Raw genomic sequence first — 25187 nt, 5'->3', positions numbered from 1 at the left:
ACCTTGACTAGAGGATGTCTGCTCTGCTTTCAGGAGAAATCCCCACCTGGTGTTATAGACTGTCATTTAACTCTCGTAGGGTGAACTGATAAAAAGAGTGGCTTTGAACAGGTAGTGTTTTCAAAGCATCAAGGTCACTGTCTAATCATACATTTGAATCTGTTTGATTAAGGAAGTGCAAACTGGGACCTGTCTGAGGTTGGAGGGAGACATCTGATTTAATTGCGTCAAAGACTTGGCATTAGGTTCCTGGTGGCAAGTCACGGTGTGGCATACTAAATCGCTCCTCAGTGAAACTCAAGACATTACCAGTTAGATTGCCAGTCTCAAATGGACCCCTAGCCTCTACCCCTATAAAGTGCTCTTTGTTTAGATCAATCTGAAAAGACGAAATAGGTGTAGGCAACCTGGAGAAATTTATCAAAAGGCATGGTGGTAATCTTGGCAGATTTGAATTCTGTTGTTGGTCATTTCTGTGAGCAGACAACCAGAGTCCCAGTATGTATGATGTTTTCATATTGCTGAGTGTACCTTTAATAAAGCTCTAGTATTACAATACTCCTCAGTCATTAATCGTTCACCTTTTGACCTTTGCTCCTGTCCCAGGCGAACCCCCCGTCGTTTGACCGCTCTGAGGATCTGGCCTCGCTGCAGTACCTCAATGAGTCCAGTGTGATGCACTCCCTGCGGCAGCGTTACGGGGGAAACCTCATCCACACACACGCCGGGCCCAACATGGTCATCATCAATCCCCTCAGCGCTCCCTCCATGTACTCAGAGAAGGTGAGGAGAGAGGACACACACAGCAGATACATATCTACACACAGACACACACACACGCACATACCGACAGACACACATTTCGTGACCTTTGAGAACATATCTGTACCACTCCACTGACATGATTCTGGTTTATTCTCTGTTAGAGTGGTTTCATGCATGCTACTTAATGCTATTCTTATTTGTGCATTTCCTTGCTATAATGTCATAGTATTTGCTGTTAGGGAGAGGAGGATGGATGAATTAAAACAGGAGAGATGACTAGGAGGATAGAGAGGGAAGTCTTCAGAGGTCCACAACATGACAATGAAATCCAATTATCCTAATGAGATTTAGAGGTTAGAGTATTGAGGAAGCCTGTAGTCTGTAATATCTACTTAACTCTCATCACTCATAACAAAACGACTACCCATTAGACCTTACAGACAGGGTGCTTAGCTGGGAATGTGGCAATTTTAAGGACGCACGTCCACACACACACACAAAGCCCCTCTGAGGACCATACAGGAGAAACTGCTGTGCACCTCTCTCTCCCCCATCTCTTCTCTCGCTCTCTTTCCTTCTCCTCGGTCCCATCAGGTGATGCACATGTTTAAGGGGTGCAGGCGAGAGGACACGGCACCTCACATCTACGCGGTGGCTCAGTCGGCCTACAGGAACCTGTTGACCACGCGTCAGGATCAGTCCATCGTGCTGCTGGGGAAGAGCGGTAGCGGCAAGACCACCAACTGTCAACACCTGGTCCAGTACCTGGTCTCCATCGCTGGCAGCACCGGAAAGATCTTCTCTGGTGAGAGAGTCCTCGGCTATGAGGAGTTAACCGCTCTCTTTTTGTCCTGGTCCCGGACTCCTTTTCACCCAGCAAGCAGTAAAACTAATATTCAGGGATTTTTGTAATGAAATTAAATGTAAAGCATGTTGAAGGACTGTTATAATCACCTTCCAGATGGTGGCTTGATTACTTAAGTGTTACCTAATGACCATGGTGGCATAAATTCACTTAATTTCTCCATAGGTCATTTGTCTTAATAACCTAATATATAATTAAGCACATAATGTGCATGTGTTTGTACACAGGAGGACATTCACTGAGTTGTTACTGATTAGATTAGTGTCAGCTAACTGACTGAGAATCCAGCCAGGTGCAGTAGGTGTTAGTTAGTAAGGGATAAAGAGCAGTTTCAACAGTTTCCAGCCAGCCAGCCAGCCAGCCATGGGGGAGAGTGTAGGGGTGTTACTGAGAATTTGGGAGAGGAGGAGGGAGGGGCAGCTTGATGGAAGCTGGCTTCGAAACTTTGATTCGAGGATCGGTTGTGGTTGGCTCAGTATTCCAGGTGTGTTCATGTGAGTATGTGCTCCTGTGCATTTGTGTGCATGTGTGTGCGTGCGTGATGGATGAGGGGATTCCCTAATGATGCCCTGTGTAGCTGGGGGATAATTAGCAAAGCTTATCAAAACTCCTCAGCTTCTCCTGGTTAGCTGTAAGGGACTAATGAGAGCTCCAGAATCCAGCCACCATATTACTACTAGACTAGACTGTTAAACAGGGGAGCTGCTATGGAAGGTGCAGCAGGCTATATACACTACATGGTATGTGGACACCTGTTAGTTTCAACATCTCATTTCAAAATCATGGGCATTGATATGGAGTTGGTCCCCCCTTTGCTGCTATAACAGCCTCCACTCTTCTGGGAATGCTTTCCACTAGATGTTAGAACATTGCTGCGGGGACTTGCTTCCATTCAGCCATAAGAGCATTAGTGAGGACGGGTGCTGGTGTTGGTTTTCCAATTCATCCCAAAGGTGTTCGATGGCGTTGAGGTCAGGGCTCTGTGCATTCCAGTCAAGTTCTTCCACACTGATCTCGAGAAACCATTTATGCTTGGACCTCGCTTTGTGCATGGGGGCATTGTCATGCTGAAACAGGAAAGAGCCTTTCTCAAACTGTTGCCACAAAGTTGAAAGCACAGAATCATCTAGAATGTCATTGTATGCTGTATCGTTAAGATTTCCCTTCACTGGAACTAAAGGACATTAATCAATCTCCTCCAAACTTTACAGTTGGCCTTATGCATTCGGACAGGCAGCATTCTCCTGGCATCTTCCAAACCCAGATTCGTCCGTCGCACTGTGTGATTCATCACTCCAGAGAACATGTTTCCACTGCTCCAGAGTCCAGTGGTGGCAAGCTTTACACCAATTCAGCCGACGATTGGCATTGTGCAACTGCTCGGCCATGGAAACCTGTTTCATGAAGCTCCAGAAAAACAGTTATTGTGCTGACGTTTCGTCTAGAGGCAGTTTGGAACTCAGTCGTGATTGTTGCAACCGAGGAAAGACCATTTTTACGCAGTACACGCTTCAGCACTCGGTCCTGTACTGTGAGCTTGTGTGGCCTACAACTTCACAGCTAAACCGTTGTTGCTCCTACCTAGACCTTTCCACTTCACAATAACAGCTCTTACTGTTCACTGGGGCACTAGCAGGGCAGACATTTTCTGAACTGACTTGTTGCAAAGGTGGCATCCTATGACAGTGCCATGTTGAAAGTCAGGTTTTTTGAAAGTCAGGTCAGTTGTAGTTTTCTTCAGTACGGGCCATTCTACTGCAAATGTTTGTCTATGGAGATTGCATGGCTGTGTGCTCAATTTTATACACCTGTCGCCAACGGGTGTGGCTGAAATAGCCAAATCCACTCATTTGAAAGGGTGTCCACATACTTTTGGCTACTAGGTGTAAGTTTCACATACCTACATTTACATGAGTCATTTAGCAGAAGCTCTTATCCAGAGTGACTTACAGGAGCAATTAGGGTTAAGTGAGTCTGACTAGTAGCCCTACTCTTTAAGTAATGAGGCGTTCCTGCTCATCTTAATCTCAAAAGAGGGAAAGGAACTTCACTAAGAGAATAATTGACATGACATAACATGATTATCAAAGTAAGTCACAACATGGTAGTCTAATCCCCTCACAAATAGAACAGTATTGAATGTGAAATGCCAAAACACTGACATGATGTTTTAAATAAATAAATCTGTTCTCTAACAGTCCTCTGTCCCCCTCACTGTTCCCCCATTCCTCCCTCCCGCCCTCTCTCCCTCCATCCCTGCAGGAGAGAAGTGGCAGGCAGTATACACCATCTTGGAAGCATTTGGGAACAGCTCCACCTCCATGAACACCAACGCCAGCCGCTTCTCTCAGATTGTCTCTCTGGACTTCGACCAGGCTGGCCAGGTGGCCTCCGCATCCATACAGGTAGGCAGTATCACGCACACACACGGTCATGGACACTGACATACGCACACACACATATTGACATCTTGTTATCCTCTTCCTGTACCTAAGACCATGCTGCTTGAGAAGCTGAGAGTGACCAAACGGCCGGAGACTGAGTCCACCTTCAACGTGTTCTACTACATGATGTCCGGAGCTGACAGCACTCTCAGGTGAGCCCTCTACCATCTCTCAATTGGGATTGAATTGAAGTGGGTGGTTGCAGTAGATTGCAGAAGCTTGGTCTTGTGTATATAGCACTGTTCTCATGTTAAACCTGTGGTGTAAACTAGCTATTTACTGTGATTTCAACCAGTTAATTTCCCCTGTTTCCTCTCAGAACGGAGCTGCACTTTAACCACTTTGCAGAGAACAGCGCGTTTGGAATTGTGCCTCAGTCTAAAGTAAAATGCTGTTATTATGTTCTTATTATTATGTGTATTATATGTCCTTTTCTGAATTTTGTGTAAGACAACTGGAAAACTGTCTTAACTGTGCCCCTCATCCGCACTCCTTCACCCTCCCTCCCTCCCTCCCTCCTTGTAGCCGGAGGACAAACAGAAGTCATCTCAGCAGTTCACCAAGCTGCAGGCAGCCATGAAGGTGCTGGGCATCTCAGTGGAGGAGCAGAGGGCTCTGTGGCTGATCCTGGGGGCCATCTACCACCTGGGGGCAGCAGGGGCCACCAAAGGTAAGGACCCCTAACCCTGTCCTACTCACTGTAGGATCTCTACTGGTCCACTCCACTACTCACTGTTGAACTAATTGACTGAGAACTCTGCAGTAATCCAGCCATGTTAGGATGCTATAAGTGTGTGTTAGTAAGTTAAAGTGCAGTTCTAACATGCCAGCCAGAGAGGTAGAAATGGGGTAGAGTGGATGTTAAAGGGATACTTTGGGATTTTGGCAATGAGGCCCTTTATCAACTTCCCCCGAGTCAGATGAACTCATGCATCCCATTTTTATGTCTCACCCATTTTTATGTCTCGCTAACTAGTGCAAGCGCAATTGCTATCTAGCGTTAGCGCAATGACTGCTAGTTAGCATTGGCTCGCAGAACTACCTATAACTTTCTTCATACTGGACACAGAGACGTAACAATTGTATCTACAAGTTCATCTGACTCTGGGTAAGTAGATACAGGGCCTCATTGCCAAAATCCCAAAGTATCCCTTCAAGAGTTTGGAAGAGGAGGTGGAGGAGGGGCAGGTTGATCGTGTCCGCTCACTGTTTGCTGCGCCCACCAGGGATCTCTTATAAAACTTTCAGTGATACATAAAATTAATGTACAGTTGAAGCCGGAAGTTTACATACACCTTAGCCAAATACATTTAAACTCAGTTTTTCACAATTCCTGACATTTAATCCTAGTTAAAATGCCCTGCCTTAGTTCAGTTAGTATCACCACTTTATTTTAAGAATGTGAAATGTCAGAATAATAGTAGAGAGAATGATTTGTTTCAGCTTTTATTTCTTTCATCACATTCCCAGTGGGTCAGAAGTTTACACACTCAATTAGTATTTGGTAGCATTGCCTTTAAATTGTTTAACTTGGGTCAAACGTTTTGGGTAGCCTTCCACAAGTTCCCACAATAAGTTGGGTGAATTTCAGCCCATTCCTCCTGACAGAGCTGGTGTAACTGAGTCAGGTTTGGTGGCCTCCTTGCTAGCACACGCTTTTTTTCTCCCCTCCAAACATAACGATGGTCATTATGGCCAAACAGTTCTATTTTTGTTTCATCAGACCAGAGGACATTTCTCCAAAAAGTATGATCTTTGTCTCCGTGTGCAGTTGCAAACCGTAGTCTGGCTTTTTTATGGCGGTTTTGGAGCAGTGGCTTCTTCCTTGCTGAGCGGCCTTTCAGGTTATGTCGATATTGGACTCGTTTTACTGTGGATAAAGATGCTATTGTACTGGTTTCCTTCAGCATCTTCACAAGGTCCTTTGCTGTTGTTCTGGGATTGATTTGCACTTTTCGCACCAAAGTACGTTAATCTCTAGGAGACAGAAAACGTCTCATTCCTGAGCGGTATGACGGCTGCGTGGTCCCGTGGTGTTTATACTAGCGTACTATTGTTTGTACAGATAAACGTGGTACCTTCAGGCTCTGGAAATTGCTCCCAAGGATGAACCAGACTTGTGGAGGTCTACAATTTTTTTCTGAGGTCTTGGCTGATTTCTTTTGATTTCCCCATGATGTCAAGCAAAGTGGCACTGAGTTTGAAGGTAGACCTTGAAATGAAGTCACAGGTACACCTCCAATTGACTCAAATGATGTCAATTAGCCTGGCAGAAGCTTCTAAAGCCATGACATGATTTTCTGGAATTTTCCAAGCTGTTTAAAGGCACAGTCAAATTAGTGTATGTAAACTTCTGACCCACTGGAAATGTGATACAGTGATTTATAAGTGAAATAATCTGTCTGTAAACAATTGTTGGTAAAATGATTTGTCTCATGCACAATCGACTTGCCAAAACTATAGTTTGTTAACAAGAAATTTGTGGAGTTGTTGAAAAACGAGTTTTAATGACTCCATCATAAGTGTATGTAAGCGTCCGACTTCGTGTGTGTGTGTGTGTGTGTGTGTGTGTGTGTGTGTGTGTGTGTGTGTGTGTGTGTGTGTGTGTGTGTGTGCGTGCGTGCGTGCGTGCGTGCGTGCGTGCGTGCGTGCGTGCGTGCGTGCGTGCGTGCGTGCGTGCGTGCGTGCGTGCGTGCGTGCGTGCGTGCGTGCGTGCGTGCGTGCGTGCGTGCGTGCGTGCGTGCGTGCGTGCGTGCGTGCGTGCGTGCGTGCGTGCGTGCGTGCGTGCGTGCGTGTGTGCGTGTGTGTGTGCGTGTGTGGGATTTCCCAGAGATAAGGAATACATACTCAAATTAAGTGCGATGGGGCCGTAAATTACATTTGCTTCTCATCCATGAGTGGTTTTAATTAAATAATAAGTTGAAAGATATGAACAGGCCACACGCCGAGCCATTCACTAGGCCTCTGAGAGAGGAGCGCGAACTGTGTTCTCTCGCTGCGCACAAAGTCCTTTCAAGTTGTTTAATTTATAAAACTGTTGGAGTGTTGAATGTGTGCAGATATTTCTGTTATGTTAATAAAGACGATATAATATCTGTGTCTCTGTGCTGCTAGTCTAGAGAATGTTTATTCATGCTCTCTGATATTGCCTCCCCCGCAGTCACAGACCTAGACGAATGTGGTAATTAACTTTTTAGAATCATTAGACTCCAGACTGCCCCGTCTCCATGGACTGTGTTCTCTGTGTGCGTGTGTGCTGCTTCTCTTTCATTATTCACAGGGCTGCAGCAGGGTTTTGAGTTGGGTGGAATCATGAAGCGGGTGGGTGGTGCGCTGGGGGTAGACCAGTCTCATGTCAACAACAGTTGCCATGCTTGCACTCACTCACACATTCTGCCGTGTCCCTACTGTCTGTTCTCTCAAATTGTTTATGTTTTATTCTCTCCCTCCCCCGCACTCTCTCTCTCTCTCTCTCTCTCTCTGACTCTCTCTCGTTCTATCTCTCTCTCACACCACTCCCCATCTGCTACTACCGACAATGTTACTGCTATTACTACTACTACTATACTGAACAAAACTATAAACGCAACATGCAAAGTGTTGGTCCCATGTTTCATGAGCTGAAATAAAAGATCCCAAAAATGCACAAAAAAATGATTTTGCTCAAATGTTGTGCACAAATTTGTTTACATCCCTGTTAGTGAACATTTCTTCTCTGCCAAGATAATCCATCCACCTGACAGGTGTGGCTAAGCAAGAAGCTGATTAAACAGCATAATCATTACACAGGTGCACCTTGTGCTTGGTACAATACAACTCCACTCTAAAATGTTCAGTCTTGTCACACAACACAATGCCACAGATGTCTCAAGTTTTGAGGGAGCTTGCAATTAGCAAGCTGACTGCAGGAATGTCCGCCAGAGCTGTTGCCAGATAATTTTATGTTTGTTTCTTTACCATAAGCCATCTGCAATGTAATTTTTGAGAATTTGGCAGTACGTCCAACTGGCCTCATAACCGCAGACCACGTGTAACCACGCCAGGACAAAACTTCCACATCCGGCTTCTTTACCTGCGGGATGGTCTGAGACCATCCACCCGGACAGCTGATGAAACTGAGGAGTATTTCTGTCTGTAATAAAGCCCTTTTGTGGGGAAGAACTCATTCTGATTGGCTGGGCCTGGCTCCCCAGTGAGTGGGCCTATGTCATCTCAGCCCACCAATGGCTGTGTTCCTGCCTAGTCATGTGAAATCAATAGATTAGGCCTCATTTATTTATTTCAATTGACTGATTTCCTTATATGAACTGTGACCAGTGGTGGAAAAAGTACCCAATTGTCATACTTGAGTAAAAGTAAAGATACCTTAATAGAAAATGACTCAAGTAAAAGTGAATATCACTCAGTAAAATACTACTTGAGTAAAAGTATTTGGTTTTAAATATACTTAAGTATCAAAAGTAAAAGTATAAATCATTTCAAATTCCTTATATTAAGCAAACCAGGCAGCACATTTTTCTTGTTTTTTAAAATGTACTGCTAGCCAGGGGCATACTCAAACATAGTTTGATCAGAGACAGTAGGGATGTTCACTTGATAAATGCATGAATTGAACCATTTTCCTGGCCTGCTAAGCATTTAAATTGTAACAAGTACTTTTGGGTGTCAGGGAAAACGATTGGAGTAAAAATTACATTGTTTTATTGGAATAATGTGGTGAAGTAAAAGTAAGAGTTATAAATAAAGTATAAATGTCAAACTAAAGTACAGATACCCCAAAAAACTACTTAAGTGTACTTTAAAGTATTTTTACTTGAGTACTTTACACCACTGACTGTAACTCAGTAAAATTGTTGCATGTTGCGTTTGTTTTTGTTCAGTATACTACTACTAATACTACTGCTACTACTGCTCCTAATAATACTACCACTAGTGCTGCTGCTAATACTACTACTACTATGATGACGACGACGACTACTATTACTACTAGTAGTACTACTTCTAAAACTTCTCCTACTACTATTACAACTACTATTACTATACTTACTACTATTACTACTACTACGTTACTACTACTAATACTGCTCCTACTACTACTATTACTATATTTACTACTACTACTGTTACTATTACTACTACTACTACTACTATGGCCACTACTACTACTACTATTACTATAATTACTACTAATATTAACACTACTACTACTACGTTACTGCTATTAATACTACCACTGCTACTAATACTACTACTCCTACTATTGTCACTGTTACTACTACTACTGTTACTACTACTACCATCACTACTTCTACTACTGTTACTACTACCACAACTACTACTACTTGCTCTCATGAGCAGATTGGTTCCACAGCAGGGGTTGGTTCTACCAGCAGAGGGCAGTGTGTACATGCTTCTCTCCCTGGCATGATGCTGTTGATCAACTCTGTGGGAACTAAAGGATTAGCCTCCACCCATCTATTTAACACTTCACTTCAAACTATAATGTTTTCTTTTCCATACCTGTTAGAAGGGTGAAGGGTTTGGAAGAAAGGAAGGTTTCCCCTATCTCTCTGCAGAGGTGATTTTAAGCATCCTCCTTGTGTTCCTTGGTCCCTTAGCACAATTTACTCTTGACAACAGGGGTGGCCAACGCCAGTGTTTGGGGACTGCAGGATTTTGTTCCAGCCCTGCACCAACGCACCTGAGAAAACTAGTCACGGTCTAATTTGAAGATCATGATTAGTAGATGTATGTGTGTTAGACCTGCAGCTCTCCAGGACCAGAGCAGGTATCTCCTCCTCTGAGCATGCCCATGGTATCTTCACTCACATGGTTCTCCTGCCTGGACCTCAGCGCATGGATGGTGTTAGAGCTATAATATACACTGAATGTACAAATCATTAAGGAGAACTTACTAATATTGAGTTGCTATCCCCTTTTCCCTCAGAACAAATCAATGTAAATAGTCCGGTGGCCATTTGATTAATTGGGGCGGCAGGGTAGCCTAGTGTTTAGAGCGTTGGACTAGTAACCGGAAGGCCAGAAGTTCAAATCCCCGAGCTGACAAGGTACAAATCTGTCGTTCTGCCCCTGAACAGGCAGTTCACCCACTGTTCCTAGGCCGTCATTGAAAATAATAGTTTTTTCTTAACTGACTTGCCTAGTTTAAAAAAATGTTTAAATAAAAAAAAGTGTTCATCAGTCTTATGGCACGGGGGTAGAAGCTGTTAAGGAGCCTTACCAGGCGGTGGTAATGCAGTGATGCAACTGGTCAGGATGCTCTTGATGGTGCAGCTCTAGGGCTTTTTGATGATCTGGGGACCAATGCCAAATCTTTTCAGTCTCCGGAGGGGGAAAAGGTGTTGTGCCCTCTTCACGACTGTCTTGATGTGTTTTGACCATGATAGTTTGTTGGTGATGTGGACACCAAGGAACTTGAAACACTCGACCCGCTCCACTACAGCTGGGGCGTGTTGGGGGGGCCCTCCTTTTCCTGTAGTCCACGATCATCTCCTTTGTCTTTCTCACATTGAGGGAGATGTTGTCCTGGCACCACACTGCCAGGTCTCTGACCTCTTCCCTATAGGCTGTCTCATCGTTGTTGGTGATCAGGCCTACCTACCACTGTTGTGCTGTCAGCAAACTTATTGATGGTGTTGGGAGTCGTGCTGTACAACGAGTACAGGAGGGGACTAAGCCTCAATTCGTCGGGGCATGGACTCTACAAGGTGTCAAGTGTTCCACAGGGATGCTGGCCCATGTTGATTCTAATGCCTCCCACAGTTGTGTCAAGTTTGCTGGATTTCCTTTGGGTAGTGGACCATTCCCGATACACACAGGAAACAGTTGAGCGTGAAAAACCCAGCAGCATTGCAGTTCTTGACACAAACCGCTGCGCCTGGAACCTACATCTTTTGTCTTGCCCATTCACGCTCTGAATGGCACACAAACACAATCCAGGTCTCAATTTTCTCAAGGCTTAAAAATCCTTCTTTAACCTGTCACCTCGCCTCCAATTACGCTGATTGAAGTGGATTTAACAAGTGACATCAATAAGCGATCATAGCTTTCACCCGGATTCACCTGTTCAGTCTATGTCATGGAAAGAGCAAATGTCCTTCATGTTTTGTGACTCAGTGTATGATAACATGTCTGTTCTCCAGTGATAAATATCAATTGTTAATACATGAACTGTGTTTCTAACCCCTCTCTCTACTTGCATGTTTGCATGCTGCGCCCTTGACATGCAGAGGCTGGCGAAGGTAATGGAACAAACAACATTAAAACCAAGCTCTTCTTTCTTTCTTATTTTCTAACTTAGTCTTGTAGATATGTCGTCTTTCTTAATGCCTTTATCATTCTACCCAGACGTTCTGTCATTAGCATTTTTATTGTTTTCTTTCCTCTCTCTGTCTCTCTCTCTGTCTCTCTCTGTCTCTGTCTCTCTGTCTGTCTGTCTGTCACTCTCCCTCTCTCTCTCACTCACACGTTGCTTCATGAATCAGAACTTTGTTGTCCTTTAAAGCACTCTGTCTGATGTCTCTCCATGTCGCCTACTTCCAATTCCACAGCACTGTTATTATTATTCAGACCCAAAGTAAAAGCAAAGCTTGTTCATTTTAACCTGTTTGGTCCCCCCCCCCCCAACCCACAGGGGAACTTTCTAGTTGTTTGTGTCAGAACATTGTTTTGATTCTCAGTGTTCTGTCGCTCTAGTCTAGAATGTTCTTCTTGGACTCTGTGGTAGAGTGTTGTTTGATGAGAGGTTAGAGGCGACCATATTGCCTGAGTCGCTATGTCTCTGAAAGCGCTCCAGAAAACAGTGGGGGTGATCCGCCACACGGAGCCAGTAACATGGGGGGGCAAGGAGTTGTTGTCAAACCAGCTAACAGTGCTTAGCAGTCTATTCTCAGGGTTGTCTTGGTAGAGGATGCCTCAAAGCTCAAAAGATGGGCTGCAGTCCAAACTCAAAGTAGACAGCCCTCGGCCCTAAACCCTCAGCCGAGTGTACCTTAAATGTCCCTTGCCCAAGCGAGGGAGAGTGATGATCAGAGAGGCAACGTCCTTGATGGAAATCTTGAAGTTGAGCTTAAAAACAACCAACCTAAAGCTATTTATGTACCTAGCAAGCTAACGTAGCTAGCTAGCTACAGTTACCCATATTAGCAGGCTAGCTAGTTTTATAGTTTGGTCATTTATTCCAATAGATTTCAGAATTCCAAAAAGTATGTGTATGAAGCTAGCTACGTTTTATTGGATTCTCACTCCGAGACTAAGCCAATTTGCCAACTCTAAAATCAATATCATATACAGTACCAGTCAAAAGTTTGGACACACCTACTCATTCCAGGGTTTTTCTTTATTTTTACTTCTACATTGTAGAATAATAGTGAAGACATGAAATAACACATATGGAATCATGTAGTAACCAAAAAAGTGTTAAACAAATCAAAATATATTTTATATTGAGATTCTTCAAAGTAGCCACCCTTTGCCTTGATGACAGCTTTGCACACTCTTGTCATTCTCTCAATCAGCTTCATGAGGTCACATGGAATGGATTTCAATTAACAGTGGTGCCTTGTTAAAAGTTAATTTGTGGAATTTCTTTCCTTCAAAATGTGTTTGAGCCAATCAGTGTTGTGACATGGTAGGGGTGGTATACAGAAGATACTGTAGCCGTATTTGGTAAAAGACCAAGTCCATATTATGGCAAGAACAGCTCAAATAATCAAAGATAAATGACAGTCCATCATTACTTTAACACATGAAGGTCAGTCAATCTGGAATATTTCAAGAATTTTTCAAGTTTCTTCAACTGCAGTCACAAAAACCATCAAGCGCTATGATGAAACTAGCTCTTATGAGGACCGCCACAGGAAAGGAAGACCCAGAGCTACCTCTGCTGCAGAGGATTAGTTCATTAGAGTTACCAGACGCAGAAATTGCAGCACAAATAAATGCTTCACAGAGTTCAAGTAACAGACACATCTCAACAAGAGGTTGACCGATTATGATTTTACAACACCAATACCGATTGGGGGACCAAAAAAAGCCGATACCGATTAATCGGACGATTTTTGAAATGTATTTATTTATTTATAATAATGACAATTACAACAATACTAAACACTTTTATTTTAACTTAATATAATACATCAATAAAATAAATTTAGCCTCAAATAAGTAATGAAACATGTTCAATTTGGTTTAAATAATGCAAAATGTCACGCCCTGGTCGAAGTATTTTGTGTTTTTCTTCATGTATTTGGTCAGGCCAGGGTGTGACATGGGTTTTTGTATGTGGTGTGTAGCTTAGTGGGATTGTAGCTTAGTGGGGTGTTCTAGGAGAGTCTATGGCTGTCTGAAGTGGTTCTCAATCAGAGGCAGGTGTTTATCGTTGTCTCTGATTGGGAACCATATTTAGGCAGCCATATTCTTTGGTTGTATTGTGGGTGATTGTCCTGAGTGTCTTGATGTCCTTAGTCTGTGTTAGTTTGCACCAGTTAAGGCTGTTTCGGTTTTCATTACGTTTATTGTTTTGTAGAGTTTGTGTTTTGGATTCGTGTTACGTTGTGTGATTAAACATGGATCGCAATATACACGCTGCAGTTTGGTCCGACTCTCCTTCACCACATGAAAACCGTGACAGAATCACCCACTGTAAACGGGCCAAGCAGCGTGTCAACAGGCAGGAGCAGCCCAAAGAGGAGCTGTGTATTAAGGATTTCTGGACATGGGAGGAAATCCTTGACGGGAGAGGACCCTGGGCTAAACCAGGGGAGTGTAGCCGCCCAAAGGTGCAGCAGGAGAAGAGGAAACAGGAGCAGCCCAAAGAGGAGTACAGTATGGACTATACTTCTTGGGAGGAGGGAGCCCGCCTGGGATTCGATGGAGCAGTGCGCGGAAGGTTACAGGAGAATGAGTTTGGCGACGCAAGCACGACGGCGCGGACGGAAGCCCGGGAATCAGCCCCAAAAAGTTGTTGGGGGGGGGGCTTACAGGGAGTATGGCAACGCCAGGTAGGAGACCTGCGCAAACTCCCTGTGCTTACCGGGGGGCTAGAGAGACCGGGCAGGCACCGTGTTATGCAGTGGTGCGCACGGTGTCCCCAGTGCGGGTGCATAGCCCGGTGCGGTATATTCCAGCTCCGCGTATCGGCCGGGCTAGATTGAGCGTCGAGCCAAATGCCATGAAGCCGGCTCTACGCATCTGGTCCCCAGTGCGTCTCCTTGGGCCGGCTTACATGGCACCAGCCTTGCGCTCGGTGTCTCTGATTCGCCTACATAGCCCAGTACGGGCTATTCCACCTCGCCGCACTGGCAGGGCGACCGAGAGTATTCAACCAGGTAAGGTTGGGCAGGCTCGGTGCTCAAGAGCCCCAGTGCGCCTGCATGGTCCGGTCTATCCAGTACCACCTCCACACCCCAGCCCTCCGGTAGCAGCTCCCCGCACCAGGCTTCCTGTGCGTATCCTCGGCCCAGCACCACCAGTGCCAGCACCACGCATCAGGCCTATAGTGCGCCTCGCCTCTCCTGTGCTGCCGGAGTCTCCCGCCTGTCCGGCGCCGCTGCCGGAGTCTCCCGCCTGTCCGGCGCCGCTGCCGGAGTCTCCCGCCTGTCCGGCGCCGCTGCCGGAGTCTCCCGCCTGTCCGGCGCCGCTGCCGGAGTCTCCCGCCTGTCCGGCGCCGCTGCCCAGAGGCGCCAGAGCCCCTCTGTCCCGAGCTTCCCCTCTGTCCCGAGCTTCCCCTCTGTCCCGAGCTTCCCCTCTGTCCCGAGCTTCCCTCTGTCCCGAGCTTCCCCTCTGTCCCGAGCTTCCCCTCTGTCCCGATCTGCTCCTCAGTCTAGTGGGGTTCTGGGTGAGGAATACTAGGCCATGGTTGGCGCCGAGTGTGGACTATCTAGGGATGCAAGGAGAGGGGACTAAGACATTGACTGAGTGGGGTCCACGTCCCGCGCCGAAGCCGCCACCATGGACGGACGCCCACCCCGACCCTCCCTATTGATTTGAGGTGCGTTCGGGAGTCCGCACCTTAGGGGGGGGAGAGTCTATGGCTGTCTGAAGTGGTTCTCAATCAGAGGCAGGTGTTTATCGTTGTCTCTGATTGGGAACCATATTTAGGCAGCCATATTCTTTGGTTGTATTGTGGGTGATTGTCCTGAGTGTCTTGATGTCCTTAGTCTGTGTTAGTTTGCACCAGTTAAGGCTGTTTCGGTTTTCACTACGTTTATTGTTTTGTAGAGTTTGTGTTTTGGATTCGTGTTACGTTGTGTGATTAAACATGGATCGCAATATACACGCTGCAGTTTGGTCCGACTCTGCTTCACCACATGAAAACCATGACACAAAAACAAAGTGTTGGAGAAGAAAGTAAAAGTGCAATATGTGCCATGTAAGAAAGCTAACGTTTAAGTTCCTTGCTCAGAACATGAGAACATATGAAAGCTGGTGGTTCCTTTTAACATGCGTCTTCAATATTCCCAGGTAAGAAGTTTTAGGTTGTAGTTGTTATAGGAATTATAGGACTATTTCTCTCTCTACCATTTGTATTTCATATACATTTGACTATTGGATGTTCTTAGAGGCACTTTAGTATTGCCAGTGTAACAGTATAGCTTCCGTTCCTCTCCTCGACCCTACCTGGGCTCGAACCAGGAACACATCGACAACAGCCACCCTTGAAGCATCGTTACCCATCGCTCCACAAAAAGCAAGGGGAACAACTACTTCAAGGTCTCAGAGCGAGTGACGTCACCGATTGAAACGCTATTAGCGCGCACCCTGCTAACTAGCTAGCCATTTTACAACGGTTACACCAGCCGAATCTCGGGAGTTGATAGGCTTGAAGTCATAAACAGCTCAATGCTTGAAACACAGTGAAGAGCTGCTGACAAACGCACAAAAGTGCTGATTGAATGAATGCTTACGAGCCTGCTGCTGGCTACCACTGCTTAGACTGCTCTATCAAATATCAAATCATAGACTTAATTATAACATAACACACAGAAATACGAGCCTTAGGTCATTAATATGGTCAAATCCGGAAACTATCATTTCGAAAACCGAACTTATTCTTTCAGTGAAATACGGAACCGTTCCGTTTTTATGTCTAACGGGTGGCATCCCTAAGTGTAAATATTGCTGTTACATTGTACAACCTTCAATGTTATGTCATAATTATGTACAATTCTGGCAAATGAATTACGGGTCATTGTTAGGAATAAATGGTCTTCACACAGTTCGCAACGAGCCAGGCCGCCCAAACTGCTGCATATACCCTGACTACTTGCACAGAACGCAAGAGAAGTAAAACAATTTCCCTAGTTAAAAGAAATGTTAGCAGGCAATATTAACTAAATATGCAGGTTTAAAAATATATACTTGTGTATTGATTTTAAAGAAAGGCATTGATGTTGGATAGGTACATATTGGTGCAACAACTCTGCTTTTTTTGCGAATGCACTTGTTAAATTATCACCCTTTTGGCGAAGTAGGCTGTGATTCAATAATAAATTAACAGGCAACGCAGGACAAGCTATATAAACTAGTAATATCATCAACCATGTGTAGTTAACTAGTGATTATGTTAATTAAGAGATTTTTTGCTAGCTAGCAACTTACCTTGGCTTCTTGCTGCACTCGTGTAACAGGTAGTCAGCCTGCCATGCAGGCTCCTTGTGGAGTGCAATGTAATCGGCCACAGTCGGTGTCCAGAAATGCTGAATACCGATTGTTATGAAAACTTGAAATTGGCCCCAATTAATCGGCCATTTCGATTAATTGGTCGGCCTCTAATCTCAACATCAACTGTTCAGAGGAGACTGCGTGAATCAGGCCTTCATGGTCTAATTGGTGCAAAGAAACCACTACTAAAGGACACTAATAAGAAGAGTCTTGCTTGTGCCAAGAAACACGAGCAATGGACATTAGACCAGTGAAAATTGAGTCTAAATTTGAGATTTATTGTTCCAACCGCCGTGTCTTTGAGTTGGTGAACGGATGATATCTGCATGTGTGGTTCCCACCCTGAAGCATGGAGGAGGTGTGATGGTGTGGTGGTGCTTTGCTGGTGACTCTGTGATTTATTTAGAATTCAAGGCACACTTAGCCAGCATGGCTACCGCAGCGATATGCCATCCCATCTGGTTTGTGCTTAGTGGGACTATCATTTGCTTTTCAACAGGACAATGACCCAACACACCAACACGCTGCATCAGATGATTTGGCCTCCACAATCACCCGACCTCAACCCAATTGAGATGGTTTGGGATGAGTTGGTCCTCAGAGTGAAGGAAAAGCAGTCAACAAGTGCACAGCATATGTGGAAACTACTTCAAGACTGTTTGGAAAGCATTCCAGGTGAAGCTGGTTGAGAGAATGCCAAGAGTGTGCAAAGCTGTCATCAAGGCACTTAAAACACTTTTTTGGTCACTACATGATTCCATTTGTTATTTCATAGTTTTAATGTAGAAAATGTTAAAAAATAAAGAAATTCCCTTGAATGAGTAGGTGTGTCCAAACTTTTGACTGGAAATGTTTATATATTTTTTAGCAAGCTAGCATCACAATATTGAATGAAATGCCGAAAATGCAGCTGTGTTGATTAAATGTGATACTTCACGGCCACCGGAGTATGACACGTGACGACAGTTTGGATTGAATTGTGGGTCATATCAACCTCACAAGTGATCAAAGTTCTTAACTTGCTCCCTCAAGCTAAATCGAAGGCTGAGGAGGCAACGTTAGTGTTATGCATCTGGTTTTGACGGGGATTCCCCCAAGGGAAAGTGGCTAGCGCGAGAGCTTAGGGCGTAAAAATAAAGTATTTTTACTGCAGACATGGAGTTGTTTGTTAGCGTTTATTAACGTACCTTTATTGTGATAGAAAACACAATGCTCCAATTTAGCCATAAAAGCAATGTGTTTATCATTGAGCTACAGTATGGAAGAGATCATTGAGTTAATTCTAATAGCCTGTTATTAGGGGTGCAAATATTATTTTTCCTCAAAGGCTGGGTTGGGCACAAGCTTTTGCAGTTGAAAGTTCTGAAACTTCTTTCCCTGGTCCCCAGCTGGCCGTAAGCAGTTTGCACGTCATGAGTGGGCCCAGAAGGCAGCCTACCTGCTGGGCTGCACCCTGGAGGAGCTCTCCTCTTCCATCTTTAAGCACCAGGCCAAGGGGCCCATGCAGAGGTCCACCTCCTTCCGTGGGGGGCCCGACGAGGTCGGCGCAGGAGACAGCTCAGGTAAGGGACCTTCAGAGACTACCAGTCTCCAATATGAAGTAGAATGAACTAAATAGAATACAATGAGAAACTAAAGGCTATGGATGTGCTTTTTAACACATAACTCCTTTTCTCTCACTCGCTCTCTCTCTCTCTCAGGCTCTAAGATCACAGCCCTGGATTGTTTGGAGGCCATGGCTTCAGGCCTGTACTCAGAGCTCTTCACCCTCGTTATCTCCCTTGTCAACAGGTCTGTCGGCTCATCTATCTGTTTTCCTCTCTCATATTTCTTACTTTACCATTATTTATCTCTGTTTTTTCTCACTCCCCCTGTCTTTCAGTCCTCCCTCTCTCTTTCAGTCCTCCCTTTTGCTCTCTGCATTTGCACGTTTTGCTCTAACCCATGTCTGTCTGTCTGTCTGTCTGTCTGTCTGTCTGTCTGTCTGTCTGTCTGTCTGTCTGTCTGTCTGTCTGTCTGTCTGTCTGTCTGTCTGTCTGTCTGTCTGTCTGTCTGTCTGTCTGTCTGTCTGTCTGTCTGTCTGTCTGTCTGTCTGTCTGTCTGTCTGTCTGTCTGTCTGTCTGTCTGTCTGTCTGTCTGTCTGTCTGTCTGTCTGTCTGTCTGTCTGTCTGTCTGTCTGTCTGTCTGTCTGTCTGTCTGTCTGTCTGATCCTTTGTATCGTGTGTCAGAGCTCTGAAGTCCAGTCAGCACTCACTGTGCTCTCTGCTCATCGTGGACACACCGGGTTTCCAAAACCCTCGCATGGCCAAGCGGCAGCGTGGTGCTACCTTCGAGGAGCTGTGCCACAACTACGCCCAGGAGCGCCTGCAGACCTTGTTCCACGAACGCACCTTTGTACAGGAGCTGGAGAGATATAAGGAGGTGCAGAGATATACAGAGATATACAACACTGACAAATACCTTCACCATTACATAGTAGAAGTATTCTTACTAACAATGATTTAAACTCTCCAAACCTCTCCCCCTCTTTTCAAACTTCCCTAAAGAGATATCTGTCTGGAAAGAAAATCATAAATGTCATTAACCTGTCTGGCACCAGTGGGACGATAGCGTCCCACCTCGACAACAGCAAGTGAAATTGCAGGAAGCCAAATTCAAAACAACAGAAATCCCATAATTAAAATACGAAGTTTAAAGATAAACTTTGTGTAAATCCAACCACAGTGTCCAATTTCAAAAAGGCTTTACAGCGAAAGCACACCAAACGATTATGTTAGGTCAGCGCCTAGTCACAGAAAACCATACAGCCATTTTCCAACCAAGGAGAGGTGTCACAAAAGTCAGAAATAGCGTTAAAATGAATCACTTACCTTTGATGATCTTCATCTGGTGGCACTCCCAGGTCTCTATGTTAGACAATAAATGTTAGTTTTGTTCGATAATATCCCTCTTTATGTCCAAAAACCTCAGTTTTGTTGGTGCGTTTAGATCATTAATCCAAAGACACAATGCATGCTCACAACATCCAGAAGAAAAGTTTTTAAAAAGTACAATAAAAGTTTGTAGAAACATGTCAAACAATGTTTGAAATCAATCCTCAGGTTGTTTTTGTCATAAATAATCAATAATATTACAACCGGACAAAAGCTTCGTCAATAGAAAAGGAGAAACAAGAAAGGCGCGCTCCAGATCACGCGCTTGGCTCATGTCTGGAAATTATGTAGCGAAAGCCATAGAGATTGTGAACTGGGTCCTAAGTCTTTGTATGGTGGATAGGCTTTCAATGGAAAAACAGCCTTTCAAAATAATAGTACTTCCTGGTTGGATTTTCCTCAGATTTTTGCCTGCCATATCAGTTCTGTTATACTCACAGACGTTATTTTAACAATTTTGGAAACTTTAGAGTGTTTTCTATCCAAATCTAATTATATGCATATCCTAGTTTATGGGCCTGAGTAGCAAGCAGTTTAATTTGGGCACGCTTTTCATCCGGAGGTGAAAATATTGCCCCCCCTACCCTGTATTGTTTTAGTGTGAAAACATAGGACGTCTGATTTAGCTTCTCTGATTGTAATGTCATTGTTGTCAGAATGTGTAATTCTATAGACTCTTACATAAGCTGATCTGAACATCACTGACTCCAATCACACCTAACCAACCCCTCTGTTCCCATCTAGGAAAACATAGAGCTTGCATTAGATGACATAGAGTCCAGTACCTCAATGTCTGTAGCAGCTATAGACCAAGCATCTACTCAAGCGCTGGTAAGGAGAATCTCTCTGTGCCCCTTTTGCTTGTGGACTTTATCTTGGATTTCATCATGCTATGAGCGTTACGTGGGGTTAAACACAGTCTTACTTACTCTTACACTTACCCTTCTTTGCTCCCCTAATTCAAATTGAGTCTTGAACTTTTTGACTGTGTATAAACCATGTCAGGATTATTACCTCCATCCAATTAACTTGGTTTTTGATTGTTTGTTCTTTTGTTTTTATTTATTTTTATCCTACCAATTTATTTTTTATAATTAATCTCACATCATCAAATTCATTAATTACAGTCAAGTTTGATTCCTTTCCCCCTTGTTGAGTTGAGAGCCTTTTTCAGACAGGGTTGGCTTCTAATTCAGTTTATTTATGAGACGACTCTGCATGGCACGCACTCTAAACAGGAATGTGTTGCATTGATGTGTATTGGCCCGCGAAAGTGACGTTTACCATAATTAGATCAACAGTGAATGAGGATGGGGTCACACAGGAATTGATCGAAAGTTGAGACAAAAGTGAAAACTGTTTTGCGTTAGAGTGTGTGCGGGTTTGCGTGCGTGTGTATGAATGAGTGCACACAGGGCCAAACACGGCTATAAGTCAGACAAGCAAACAAACAGCATTGAAACAGCGGCAGACTTATTGGAAACCAGCTCAAACTCCCCAAAAATGACATCAAGAGCTATAGATCTAGATGAAGAGCGCCTGACAAAATGCAATATTGGATTCCAAGTTATATCCACAGGTCATCCACCTCCAGCCTGCAGTGTCAAATACTGTAAAGGCATAGGATCGTTCTGAATAAGAGGTTCTGATCTCTCAACTCTCTCTGAAAAGGATCTGAGATTTACTTGACTTTGCAGTTAATTAGTTGACTGCTACCAACACAGTACAACATATCTGCAGTGCTTCTAGCAGTTGAATAATTAAATTGGCAAAAAAAAGGCTATAGTTTCAGTTGCTTGTGAAGTAGCCCTGCCTGCACCTCCCTTCATCCACAGAGAGATGTAATGAGTCCACCAAAGTGTCTAAACTCTCACATAGACTAATAACACCGTTCATTATCAACGTGGACTGTCAGAGACCAAGGTTTCTAAATGCTCCACTGGCCAGGAGTGGATTTGACTACCAGCTCTATAATGAGGAAGCCATTGGCAAAGACTCATCTCTCCTATAGATTCTTATTTACCAAGCGTTATGATTGCCTTTACAAAATTACTTGTTTTTTTTACAGAAATGTACAACAGAGATGTTGAAACATATTAGGCCATTTGAACACTGCTGGTGCATAATTAGAAGTTTCTACAAGTGTCACAGCTAAGCAGGTGTAATGTTATGGCAACACTGGGCCAGGGATAAAGGCCGTGTTGGGACTTTTAACACCATGAGTACAAAAATAGGAGACACTAGGTTGCTTTATTGGTTTTGGAGAGTGTTGGTGTGTATGGAGTTAACAATGTCATGATTGGATGGATGACAGGAGCCGTGGATGACTGGTGGAGTGGAGATGGGTGAGCATCTCTGTGCTGTGGTGGTCTAATGTGAGTGTCTGAGGTTATTGTGAATGCTGCACCTGCATGTTGGACTGAGCTGTGGCCCTAAGCTTTCTGCACAGCTGCTTCACTTGTGTTTGTGTTAGACTCAAGTGATAGATCCCCACCTCTCTAACCTGTGTGTGTTCCTGTGGGGCTCCCAGGTGCGCACCCTGGCGAGGACAGATGAGGCTCGAGGTCTGCTGTGGCTGATGGAGGAGGAGGCTGTGCAGCCAGGGGGCTCTGAGGACACTCTGCTGGAGAGACTCTTCAGTTACTACGGCCCTGACCAGGGGGACAACAAAGGACACGCCCTGCTCCTGAAGAGCGACAAGCCGCATCACTTCCTGTTGGGCCACAGCCACGGGACGGACTGGGTGGAGTACGATGCTCAGGGTTGGCTGAGCCACGCCAAGCAGAACCCCGCCTCCCAGAATGCTGCCACTCTGCTGCAGGACTCACAGAAGTACACATTTAATTCACTGATTGTTCTCCATAGTAGCACTTTTTCAAAGAAAATATACTTACCTCTGTCTCTCGCTCTTTCTCTGTCTGTCTGTCTGTCTCTCTCTCTAACAGGAAGAACATCAGCAGTCTGTTCTCTAGTCGTAGTGGAGGGCCCACAGTGCTGTCTGGCTCTATCGCAGGGTTGGAGGGGGGATCTCAGCTGGCCCTCCGCAGAGCCACTAGCATGAGGAAGACCTTCACAACCGGCATGGCTGCCGTGAAGAAGAAGAGCCTCTGCATCCAGATCAAACTACAAGTGGTGAGTGGAGCGGAGTCTTTTCTCAATGTTTCTTCCTACCTCTTTGAGAGGGTTTAAGTCCGAGTTTCTCTTAGGATCTTTGTATGAAAATTAAGCGTTATACAAATATAACTACAGTCAGGTCCAAAAATATTTGGACATTGAGCTATTATCATGAGCTGAGCTGAAAGTGCATCCTTTCAGCTTTTATTTGAGGGTATGTACATCCAAATCGGATGAAAGGTGTAGGAATTACAGCACTTTCTGTATGTGGTCCCCCCAATTTTAAGGGCTCATAAGTAAATTGGACAAACCAACATGAATTAAATTGTGAGTTTTAATATTGGTTGCAAATCCTTTGCAGTCAATGACTGCCTGAAGTCTGGAACCCATGGACATCACCAGATGCTTGGTTTCTTCCCTGGTGAAGCTCTGCCTGGCCTTTACTGCAGCTGTCTTCAGTTCCTGCTTGTCCTTGAGGCATTTTGCCTTCGGCAAGTGAAATGCATGCTCAATTGGATTCAATACTTTAAGAAGTATTAGGTTGTTTCGCAGTATTGTCCATCTGTACTGTGAAGCGCCATCCAATGCGTTTTGAAGCATTTGGCTGAATCTGAGCAGATAATATAGCCCTAAATACATCATCAATAAATACAAGGGAACCAGTTCCATTGGCAGCCACACATGCCCACGCCATAACACTACCTCCACCATGATTCACAGATTAGGTGGTATGCTTTGGATCATGAGCAGTGCCTTCCCTCTTCCATACTCTTCTCTTCCCATCATTCTGGTACAAGTTGATCTTTGTCTCATCTGTCCATAGGATGTTGTTCCAGAACTGTACAGGCTTTTTAGATGTTGTTTGGCAAACTCTAATCTGTTTTTCCTGTTTTTGAGGCTTACCAATGATTTACATATTGTGGTAAACAGTCTGTATTTACTCTGGTGAAGTCTTCTCGATTGTTGACTTTGACACAGATACGCTTACCTCCTTCAGGGTGTTCTTGATCTGGCCAACTGGGGTTTTTCTTCACCAGGGAAGGAATTCTTCTGTCATCCACCACAGTTGTTTTCTGTGGTCTTCTGGGCCGTTTGGTGTTCCTGAGCTTACCAGTGCGTTCTTTTTTTAAAAGAATGTACCAAATAGTTGATTTGGCCACACCTATTGTTTTTGCTGTCTCTCTGTTTGGTATATTTAGTTTTTTCAGCCTAATGATGGCTTGCTTCACTGGCAGTGACAGCTCTTTGGGCTTCATATTGAGTGTGAACAGCAACAGATTCCAAATGCAAATGCCAAAAATCAACTCAAGACCTTTTATCTGCTTATTTGTAAATGAACAGATGAGGGAATAACACACACCTGGTCATGGAACAGCTGAGCAGGCAATTGTCCAATTACATTTGGTCCCTTAAAAAGGGGGACCACATTTAAATAGTGCTGTAATTCCTACACCGTTCACCCAATTTGGATGTAAATACCCTAAAATTAAAGCTGATTTCAGCTCATATTCATTATTTAATTTAAATTCCAATATGCTATGGTAGACAGCTAAAATAATAATAACTTGGTCATTGTCGAAATATATATGGACTGATTGTACAGTGCCTTGCAAAAGTATTCATCCCCCTTGGTGTTTTTCCTATTTTGCTTCATTACAACCTAAAGAAAAATCACATGGAAAAGTGGTGCATTTACATTTATTCACCCCCTTTGCTATGATACCCCTAAATATGATCTGATGCAACCAATTACCTTCAGAAGTCACATAATTAGTTAGAATGCGCACAGGTGGACTTTATTTAAGTGTCACGTGATCTGTCACATGAAAGGCCCAGGAGTCTGTAACACAACTAAGCAAGTGGCACCACCAAGCAAGTGGCACCATGAATACCAAGGAGCTCTCCAAACAGGTCAGGGACAAAGTTGTGAAGAAGTACAGATCAGGGTTGGGTTATAAAAAAATATCTGAAACTTTGAACATCCCACAGAGCACCATTAAATCCATTATTAAAAAATGGAAAGAATATGGCACCACAACAAACCTTCCAAGAGAGGATCGCCCATCAAAACTTACTGACCAGGCAAGGAGGGCATTAATCAGAGAGGCAACAAAGAGACCAAAGATAACCCTGAAGGAGTTGCAATGCTCCATCGCAGAGATTGGAGTATCTGTCCATAGGACCACTTTAAGCCGTACACTCCACAGAGCTGGGCTTTAAAGAAGAGTGACCAAAAGAAATACATTGCTTGAGAAAAAAATAAGCAAACACATTTGGTGTTTGCCAAAAGGCATGTGGGAGACTCACCGAAAACATATGAAAGAAGGTACTCTGGTCAGATGAGACTAGAATTAAGCTTTTTGACCATCAAGGAAAACACTA

At 44.3% G+C, this 25187-nt stretch overlaps 1 protein-coding gene across 15 annotated transcripts in view; it reads left to right on the top strand.

Annotated features, from left to right (window-relative positions):
* Positions 1 to 25187, top strand: part of LOC118370744 (unconventional myosin-XVIIIa-like) — a 176896-nt gene that overhangs the window by 99575 nt on the left and 52134 nt on the right. For 14 of the 15 annotated variants that reach the window (XM_052467795.1, XM_052467796.1, XM_052467785.1 and 11 more), the window contains 13 exons: positions 607 to 783; positions 1360 to 1570; positions 3893 to 4035; positions 4126 to 4226; positions 4394 to 4457; positions 4600 to 4744; positions 11325 to 11336; positions 18147 to 18320; positions 18459 to 18549; positions 18987 to 19179; positions 20436 to 20522; positions 22222 to 22523; positions 22637 to 22823. In XM_052467795.1, coding sequence (XP_052323755.1) covers positions 607 to 783; positions 1360 to 1570; positions 3893 to 4035; positions 4126 to 4226; positions 4394 to 4457; positions 4600 to 4744; positions 11325 to 11336; positions 18147 to 18320; positions 18459 to 18549; positions 18987 to 19179; positions 20436 to 20522; positions 22222 to 22523; positions 22637 to 22823 — 1887 coding nt within the window. The remainder of the gene's footprint in view (positions 1 to 606; positions 784 to 1359; positions 1571 to 3892; positions 4036 to 4125; positions 4227 to 4393; positions 4458 to 4599; positions 4745 to 11324; positions 11337 to 18146; positions 18321 to 18458; positions 18550 to 18986; positions 19180 to 20435; positions 20523 to 22221; positions 22524 to 22636; positions 22824 to 25187) is intronic. The other variant, XM_052467786.1, reaches the window with a different exon arrangement.

Source organism: Oncorhynchus keta, chromosome 18 (genome assembly GCF_023373465.1).
Source record: "Oncorhynchus keta strain PuntledgeMale-10-30-2019 chromosome 18, Oket_V2, whole genome shotgun sequence".
NCBI lineage: Eukaryota > Metazoa > Chordata > Actinopteri > Salmoniformes > Salmonidae > Oncorhynchus > Oncorhynchus keta.
Note: the sequence above shows the minus strand (reverse complement) of the source record. Positions and strands in the feature narration are given on the sequence as shown.